Genomic DNA, 9285 nt, shown 5'->3' on the forward strand with positions numbered 1-9285 from the left:
CAGGGCATGAAAGCTCATAAATAGTGTTAGGGAACAGGTGCTTCTTTTATCTATGAGTTGTAAAGATTAATGAGACTGACATTTGTTTCTGCCGACAGATGAACATGCTGATGCGTCTAAAGGAGGCGGCAACATCATCAAGCCCACAGAGCTACGATAGCGACTCCAACAGCAACAGCCATCAGGACGACATCCTGGACTCATCGCTAGAGTCGACTTTGTGATGCCGACACTGGGATCAGTTTTCAGGAGGAACTTTTTATAGGAACTGTTCTCAGCTGGAGAACTTCTTGTTAGAGTATAATTTCATGCCACAAAATCCAGCCACCTTAATTTGGGTGCAGGTAACCCAAATATTTAAAAAAGAGAAAAAAGGTTCAAACTGCATTTCAGAAAACGGGCAACAAAAGTTTCTACTGCACTGCGCTGTTTTTTTTGTTTTGTTTTGTTTTTCACCGCTGTGGCCCGTGGCTCCTCTGTCAGGAGCCTGACATCTACTTCAGACAGACAGATAATAAAAGCACACAGCCTGTCTCTCGTAGTGAGGCGTCGTCATTACCATCACCAGCCATCAGCATCTTAAACACCAGCCTGGAGTCCTCCATCCTCAACTGAGCCACAGCATCAGCTCCAGCTCATCAGGCTGAGATACTCCTGGGCCTGCCCGGCTGCAGTGCATCTGAGTGTCCTGCAGGTGGCAATACAGACCCTTGTCTCTGGAGCATCAGGGAGCCTGAGCTACCAGCTGCTGAGAACACCGATGAGACACTGCTGGTTGGTTGGACGGACGAACAGCCGGCAGTTATCTGCTCTTCCTCCGACTCTGTGGCTGAAGTTTACTGTGTTAGGGTAAATCGAGCCAAAGTGAATGTTCGTCTCAAAGCATGTCTGCTCACACTTTAGACATTGTTTGATTTTGTTCAAACCCCAACTAAACGAAATCAGATTTTTAAGTTGGGGAAAGAAATAGCATTGTACTAACAATGGAGGAAATGTGTGTCAACAAAAAGCAATCAAGAGAGCACTAATAAAAACAGTTCCTATCAGATACAGCTAAATGTTTTTGATTTTAATGTCTGCATTCAAAGCTCTCAGTGGACAAAATGGAGGAGAACTGATGTGTTTATACATGTAAATCCATAATATATGTGTGGTAACAAGGACGCAGGCAAACACCGACTATGTTTACATACACACTAATAGTCCACTACTATTCTGAATATGATAGGGGTCAGGTAAACAGACACAGACAAATTTTGGATAAGCTGCAATGGGCCGTTTTCTGAATTAGGCATTTTCTGATTAAGACGTGGGATATGCTGATATTATTTAGGTTTCAGGAGCATTCTTTGACATGTATCTAGCTTATTGTCAGCTCTGTGCGTTGTCACAGACTAGTTCTACACAAACCAACCAGCCAGCTCTTTGCAAGGCTGATACAGAGATACATGCCCAAAAGAAATGCCCACATTTGTGTGTGGAAGAAGACACAGACCTACTTTTAAACATTATGAAAGAAAAGAATGAAAACGGGAGGCTGTGTTCACTCGATCCCACAGACTATTTTGATGCCAGAAGCAAAATGACAAGCGGCTCCAGCCGTTCCATTTTTCCATATTTTGGCGATTATAGCGACATGTTGAGGCACGGAATATGCATGTGAACAGCTTAATAGAAATACTGTCTTTCTCTGAGAAAAGGCAAAACCTGAAATATTTTGTGCATGTAACCGTAGCCATTGTAGCAGCACTGCTTCACCACCAGATCAAAGTCTGTGGAAAAAAATCTCAAGCCAATTTAACCAAAAAATTCTCACCTTAAGTCCTGCTGACATCTTTTTCTTTTGGAGTTGACAAAGGGTCCTCAGTGGGCACATCCCGCCTCAAAGCTGAGAAACTTTTCTTCCACCAGAAAGTAGTTCCTTTGAAATGAAGCAGAATAACCTATTATGTGCATTTGTTATTTGGCCAAACACACAACTGTAAACACCAACATTTATAGCTAATTTTACAAAGCAAGGCAAGGACAAAATCTAACTTACAAAGTCCCTTTAAAATCAAGAGTCTTAGTTCTCATGAAAACAAACACTGTCAGGAGGAAAGGGTGCAAACTGGGAATTGAACATTCACCATGGCTCAATTTATCCGTTTAAAGTGTTTGAGATATTGTCCTTTTCCATCTGTGTTGTAACTTTCTGCGTGACTTCACAAATAACGCCTCTAAGTTTTTGCATCGACTCACTCAATAATCCTTTGAGATCTCCATGCACATTGGCCCAAACAGGCTGTTGTAGCACAACTCTCTTTTGGTGCTGGACTGAATTCTAACAAACAATGCCTTACTCTTTTTCTAAACAGACTATGTGCATTAGCCGATTCTTTATTTGTCTAAATGGCTGTAAACCTAACAGGGCTCCGAGTCGACACTCCTCGAGGAGCGGCGTCGACCTCTCATCATATCAAACACCAATGCCGTGGGATTGGGACGTGAATGAGAAGCAGTACTTTGGGTTTTAAAATTTAAGTTGTATGCATGTATGACCCAGTGCTGTGAAGCTGGTGTAAATATTTGGACCACTAGCAAGAAATAAATAAATATATAGATGTTTTTTTGGTGCTCGAAATTTTGCAGGTTGATTGGGTGAGGGAAGTTTAAGATGTGCTGATTTTATACCTCATCCCCATCCTTTAAATGTCCACGCTCATAGTCTGTTTGATGTGACTCTGTGATGAACAAAACTGTCCTAACAAACATGTTGAACTAATTAAGTGAAAACTAGTGTATATGCTGCTTTGTTTATAGTGATATAATTAATCTGAGGTTAAAAGTATAAAGGTACTTGTGGTTGAATGATAATGTTAAACGGTTTGACATCATTTCTGTGGCGTGAAATCTAAAGAATATTTGGGGGTCATGTCATCCAGCACAGCCTCCATCGCTTTCAGTGTTTTTGTCACCGATCCTATGCAACATTCATTCTGATCTCTAAATGGAAGCCAAAAGCTGAGCGTGCATTTTGTCCCCCTCCGTGCGTGGTGTCCAGCACTGCCGAGACGCACGGCATGGAACCTGACTTGTGAGGACTTTAAAGATTTGTGGCCCATGTTCTTTGTCCGTATGTGTGTCTGTGTAGTTTATAGACACTCTCCTGCTATGGTCCTTGTAAGCACAAAGAGACTGAGAGGTGTGGATGTTGTCCAAGCATTTGTCTGTCAGTTTTATTACTCACAAACTCAATGAATGTTTAGCCTTCTTTGCTATGTACATTTTTTATATGTAACATAACTTTGTAAATAGTTGATTATCTTGCAGCATTTTGATGACTTTTCTAGCCGATTTGTTACAGTACTTGAAAAGGAGTATTTTGTGTACAGTCTCTTTACATCAGAGCAGATTGATGCGGTTTGTCATCACTGGTCTGTCCAGGGCTCGGAGAATTAAATCTGATATCACTGTACTAGTCTTAAGTTATTGTGATTCAATAAAATTAATGATTATTTATGATTTAATGTTGGCAAATGGTTCCTTTAAAAAACACCACAAACACTTGACTTGGAATTGTTTACAATTTTATTTGGTATTTGTACAAAATGTGTGAAATAAACATATATACAGCACATAATACAACATACTTATTAAACAAATTCATATAAATTATTAACGAAATAGCTACATTTTTCAATAAACAACTCTATTCAAGGTCAAGGTAAAAGTAACTCAATATTCTTGGCATAAAATTTCCATACAAAATTGTACAAAATACTGTACAATTGAACAAAGCTGTGCAAAACAGCAAATTGTGTCTAAGAAGCAGATCCTGTAGAGTGCGCATGCGCTGATGAAGCAACAAACTTGAGTGAAACTTGTGTTTTTGAACATGTATGGGGTCCCCTTTAAGGCCGGCAGCTTCTTACAGATCTGGTCACAGTCTCATGAAAACAAAACGTGGGTTATATTCTCTATATTTGCGTTTTAAAATAAATTAAGATACTGTTATTTCTTCTTCGTCTGACTCTGAGAAGTCCGAGTGCTTGCTGGAAAGAGACGGAGAGGAGATGCTGGACCCCGCCCTCATTCTCTCTCTTCCGAACTCTTCCTCTTCATCTTCCTCCTCGGCTGAGGACTTCTTGCCGACGTCGCTGAGGTCCGGGTGCGGGTTGGCTTTGGTGGGCAGCGTCTGCTCGCGGCAGCCACCGGACGACAGCAGCTCTCGTTCCTTTGAGTTCCTCCACTTCATCCGCCTGTTCTGGAACCAGATTTTCACCTGTTGAGGTGGAGAAAATGGTGAGTGAATAAAACATCAGGTAATGGAATGCGCAACAGCGTCTTTACGCGCAAATTACGCACGACATATTGGAGGTTTTAAGCGCGTGTGAAGTTTTACCTGTGAGTCTTTTAGGCCCAACTTAGAGGCCAGCTTCTTCCTGTCAGGTTTGCTGATGTATTTCTGTTTCTGGAACATCTTTTCCAAGGCCTTGCGCTGCACATCGGAAAACACCGCCCTCCTCAGCATCCCTCTCCGGGGTTTCCCTCTGGCGGCCAGGGGCCAAGAGAAGGTTCCGGGAATGGGAACAACGGATGAAGATGCTACAATACAAACACAGAGGAGGAATTGGAACCTGTTAGATTTGTTTTTGTTGCCATATCCACGTGTAAAAAAGTGTGTGCAGAGCAGAAATGATCCCTAACCAAGACCAAATAAATCTAAACTTAAACCCACTCAGGCCTCTATATGAACATAATGATTATTTCTCTCTAAGACTCTTCAACCGGTTATTATTGGAAGTTTTCTCCCTTTGGAACTGTGCAATACGTCTCCGTTTTGAGTGAAATGGCACGAGGTGACTAATTAGCACATTGGCCGGTCCCCAACCGCATTGGTATGGTAAAGAGGTAGCATATCCTTTAAGGAACCCTGTGAGGGCGGATAGAGGAGTTAATAAACCGTGAACGGTAATTGTGTAGTAATGAACTAACGCAGAAAAGACTCTGGACAGGCGGCGAAGGCCATATATTATCGCAACAAAAGGAGATTTACACTTTCAAACTAAACACAACTGCATACCAGAATACTGATGCCCGGAGGGGGGGAGTGAAGAGTGGAGGGGAATGGCGCTTTTTTTTCTTCTTCGTGCCTTCAAATCATTTTCATTAAATGAACACGAAAAGCTATTCAGGACGCTGGAGTTGTTTTGTTGAGGCATTCAGCTGAGCCCATGAAAAGACTCCATCTCCATTATGATTTGGCTGAATGAAAGCACGGACTAGCGACTTTATAGACTTTTCTAAGAGATTATTCTTTATCTCAACTCGCTGATTGGTCCGCTTGGAGAATAAACGTTTAGGGCACAGAGAGAGTGAGGACTGGAGGTCAGTGGTAACCTATCCTATGGGCCGTGCAGCATGCAGGGACAAACCTTCCCCAGCTGGGACATTTTAGACGCAGTTGGGCTTTTAAAAACTCGCTTTACTTCAGCTCCCACCGCGACAGACACTTTCCCTGTCTGCATCCTGCTAACTGGACTTCCTCCTGACAGTAGCTGCCCTGTGGCCGCAGAAGAATCAGGAACAACGACGCGCTATGTGGTCTTGTGAGAATATTGAAAACTCTCAATAGCGCCTAATAGGGAAATTAGTGCATGACTGGTTCACGCCTTTGGCCCCCCTGGTAAAAGTCACTCTCCGGGGTGTGTGGGTGGTTCGCCCGGTGGGAGCTGACCAAATTGGTCACGGTGCTGAAGGCTTTGTTGCCCGCCACAGCGGCCCGGTGGCCCCCCGGGCGCTGTGGGAAAACGCGGGGCCAGGGAAATGCCAAAACGCCCCCAATGGGAAACAGGGGGGACGATAACTCGCCACCCCGCCTCAAATTTAGAGCGTGACGATTTGGGATAATTGGTTAATTAGGGGGTGGGTGGGTGGGTCCGGGCAGGGGCCAGAGCCAGCGCTCCCCATTAACGAGACAGTGATTTCTTCTTTTCTGGGTAAAAATATATGACAGGGTGCGACAGTGTTTTACATCTAAATGCAATTAGCTCAGACAGAATTCTAAAGGCTGAAGAGAGATGGATCCATGAAGGAGAAGTGCGTAAAAGCTGCACCTACCTGGTAAATAAGGCGTCCTGAATATGGGGTGAAAGGTCCCGTCAAAGCAGGGGATGGGGAAGGTCTTGGAGTGCAGGCTGTGGAGTGCAGGGGGTGAGGACGCTGTGGAGGAACATCACACATGTTAAAATCATCACCATCATGAATGAGGAAAATAAATCTAAACAGATCAACTCAAAGTGAAGACAGAAACTGTCTACTCACCGGTCTTTGGTGAAGGCGCGAGGATGGCGCTCACTCCAAACTTGAGAAAAGTTGGGTCCTTGCTGCTGGACACAGACGTTTTCGGCGAGCATGATTCGCGCGTCACCGCGGTCGTGGCCATCGCGCGCTCCGCGGGCGCGCCGCCGAAGGACACGGTGGTGGTGGCTGTGGTCAGCGAAGCGCACGCCGACGGGACAGTCCGGTTAACGAAGGCGGCGGGGCGGCTTATCCGCAGCAGGTCCTCCACTAGAAAGCTGGAGTGAGTCGGGAAGGCGGACGGCAGCGTCTGGTGGAGCGGCAGAGCAGCGGCGGGCCGGTACAGCCCCGGGTAGAAGGCAGGAGGCGCGATGACGCTTGGGATCATCATGGTCCCGGTTTGAAAAAAAAGAGTCAGTGTGTGAAATCAGAGATACTCCGTGTGTCAGCTGGGAGAGAATCAGTCGTGTGAATGGCTGCTAACTCCTCTGGTTTCCTCACTCTGGGGAGAGGAGTTTTATAGCAGCCTGCCCCCCCCCGGCCCTCGGCTCAGGGCTGACAGCCGCAACAATGGGGCTCAACAAAGTTCTCCACATGGGTCGCTTTCATGCCGCATCCCCCGGGCCGCTGATTGGCCGAAGGACGCAATTTATGATTGCATTAGACTTCATAAGCAAGCAACACACAATGTCCCCACCACAAAAGAGGCTCAGTCATCAATTTTGCATGTTGACCACTTTCCTTTCAATTTGTTTTGTTTGGCAGAGGCAAGCGGCCTAATTAAAGAGCAATCTTTACAGATTCGGTCATTATATGGGGACTTTTAATGAGCACTTTATAAAGGATACTTTATCCTTGTCCATTCAGGGTGTCTTTCTGCTATGCAGGATATAAAATACACTCGTTAAAATGTAAAATTATTCTTTTATTCTATTACCAGTGTTGTAAAAATACACACCTACATTTAGAAATAGGCTTTAAACCAAAGCTTTATAATACCATTAACAGAATAACTCAGTATATTTATTGTTAAATCTACATTAGTTGCAGACGCTGCGCAGCATCTCAAATGTAAATCAGTTTTAGGGTTTCATAGGATTCTCAACACTCAATCTGGCCCTCGTCATGGAATAATGTCTTAAACGGATTTCTGCTATCAAAACGCTTTAACAGATGTGTTAAATATCACTCTTTTGCACAGGCTTCATTCAGTGCGCAGAGCCGCAGCTCAGTGCGCAAAGGAGAAGTGTGCGGCCTGAGCCGTGCGCTCATGATCCTGTTAACCATGAACTAACTGTCACCCTCAGCTGCGGAGGAGGCGCCCCTCGGCCTTTCTCTCCTTCCCTCTCTCCGCTTCAAAAAAAGCCCAGAGGAATAAAAAAAGCTTTATTTCTAAAGACGGTTTTGTTCTGCTATTTTAACCGGCTGAATAAAAGTGCATCTGTGATTTGATTTAAAACGCATTCATATGAGCGGACACTGAGACCCCATATAAAACTCTTATTAAAGCGACTTGGAGCCTGATAGTCGTGTTCTGTCAGCTTTGCCCCTGAAAACCCGTTAAAGCAAAGCAATCAGGCGAAAATGCATTGCAGACCAAAAGAGGGGAAAAAATGCCTAATTGTTGCCAGTTTGAAACCCAATTAAAATAAAAAATACAATTAAACAATTTGGAAACGTTTGAAAAATCATTCAAGGAACGAAAAAACAGAAATGTTTATAATTTATTAGATTTTATTAAACTGTTTTTTAAATTGTTAATGGTTAATTTTTTTCATTTATGCCATTAATTTAATTTGCACCAATATGTTTTAATTTTCCACTTAACGAAAAAACATCGACATATCTCTGCATTAAGGGTTTATGGTGCGTCTGTGAAATTAGGTTATATTAAGAACCAAAAATATAAATTATGATTGATTTTTTTTATCATATGTTTGTTTTACTAGCTAATATTGCTTTGGAAATATTCTTTTAACATCAGTCACTAAAAGAAGAAAGGCTCAGTGTTAATTAAAAGTGTGTGTAAACCAACTCTGACTTAATTTAAAGAGAACTTCACGGCACCTGTTCGTCCCCATTAGTCCGTCAGCTTTATTCTCTGACTGACATTTCTGTCTTAAGTAAAGCAGCCAGTCAGTTTGCATCATTTGGGATCAGCTCAAATAAGTGCTTCGACATCAATCTAATATAAACTGGCCACAATCCGATAATTAAAAGGGAACGCCTCCGTGAAATGAGCCTTTGCAGAGAGTCAACGCTTATCAGAGGTGCGTCTCCTTTATGAGCGGCGCAGGACGCACAAACAGGCGTTAACACCGCGCGCCGTCACCACCGCTACACCTCCGCTAAGTAACGAGACCTTCAAAGCTTTTTTATGAGCCCATATTCCTTTACTTGGCTGCCCGAAATCCTCCTTTTGTGAGCGGTAAGCAGATGGTTAGCAGGAAGCATAGGCTGCTCTGGCTGACCGAGACTAATTTCTACGAGCTTTGCAAGCTTGCCACGTCCCCGCTCTTTTACCAGGCCGAGTAAAAACAGCTGGCTGCGGCTGAATTAAGGCCATTAAAAGCACATCTCTGAAATATTACCACCGACAACACCCCCTCCCCCTTGTTAGAGCCCACTCAAGTCCCATCACTTTATCATAAATACCCTATTAGATTCAATTAACAATATTATAATATTGTTTTTTTTTAAAACAGCATTGTAAGATCATTTATATTTTCTAACCCATCATCACCAGGTCCAACACTATACAGGCTACCTTTAATAGGCTACAAAATATTAATGTGTCAGTGGTGCGCATTTGTGAGTTTATGTATTTATTATTGTCCCAGCATACCGGTATTAGGCCTAATAATTATATGCTGGTGGTATTTTAACCTTTGATATAGCTATAATATTTATAATGACCACACTAATTATGTTTATGATCACTTATGATGGGCTAATATCCCCACAGGGATTACCCACTGATGTTTATCACTTATATCCCTGCAG

The 9285-nt window shown here is 43.3% G+C and overlaps 2 protein-coding genes across 13 annotated transcripts in view; one reads left to right on the forward strand and one right to left on the reverse strand.

Annotated features, from left to right (window-relative positions):
• The window catches only part of nav2a (neuron navigator 2a), a 293430-nt gene extending 289926 nt beyond the window's left edge, over positions 1 to 3504 (forward strand). For all 12 annotated transcript variants that reach the window (XM_050043281.1, XM_050043303.1, XM_050043296.1 and 9 more), the window contains one exon: positions 99 to 3504. In XM_050043281.1, coding sequence (XP_049899238.1) covers positions 99 to 224 — 126 coding nt within the window. In that variant the 3' untranslated portion in view covers positions 225 to 3504. The remainder of the gene's footprint in view (positions 1 to 98) is intronic.
• Positions 3505 to 3553: 49 nt separating this feature from the next.
• Positions 3554 to 6802, reverse strand: dbx1a (developing brain homeobox 1a). The gene is made up of 4 exons (XM_050043476.1): positions 6307 to 6802; positions 6103 to 6204; positions 4385 to 4587; positions 3554 to 4264 (listed from the first exon to the last, which is right to left on the reverse strand). Exons 1-4 carry the CDS (start codon positions 6671 to 6673, stop codon positions 3983 to 3985), a joined length of 954 nt encoding a protein of 317 aa, XP_049899433.1. The 5' UTR covers positions 6674 to 6802; the 3' UTR covers positions 3554 to 3982.
• Between the last annotated feature and the right edge of the window lie 2483 nt (positions 6803 to 9285).

This window comes from Epinephelus moara, chromosome 1 (assembly GCF_006386435.1).
Source record: "Epinephelus moara isolate mb chromosome 1, YSFRI_EMoa_1.0, whole genome shotgun sequence".
Taxonomy (NCBI): domain Eukaryota; kingdom Metazoa; phylum Chordata; class Actinopteri; order Perciformes; family Serranidae; genus Epinephelus; species Epinephelus moara.

Bases quoted from the DNA above. Each gene is read 5' to 3' on its own strand.
- dbx1a (XM_050043476.1), bottom strand. From the start codon at position 6,673: ATGATGATCCCAAGCGTCATCGCGCCTCCTGCCTTCTACCCGGGGCTG. The intron at 6,205-6,306 runs GTGAGTAGACAG...GTTCCTCCACAG, and splicing joins CGCGCCTTCACCAAAGACCG to CGTCCTCACCCCCTGCACTC. The intron at 4,265-4,384 runs GTAAAACTTCAC...CCACCTCAACAG, and splicing joins TGGGCCTAAAAGACTCACAG to GTGAAAATCTGGTTCCAGAA.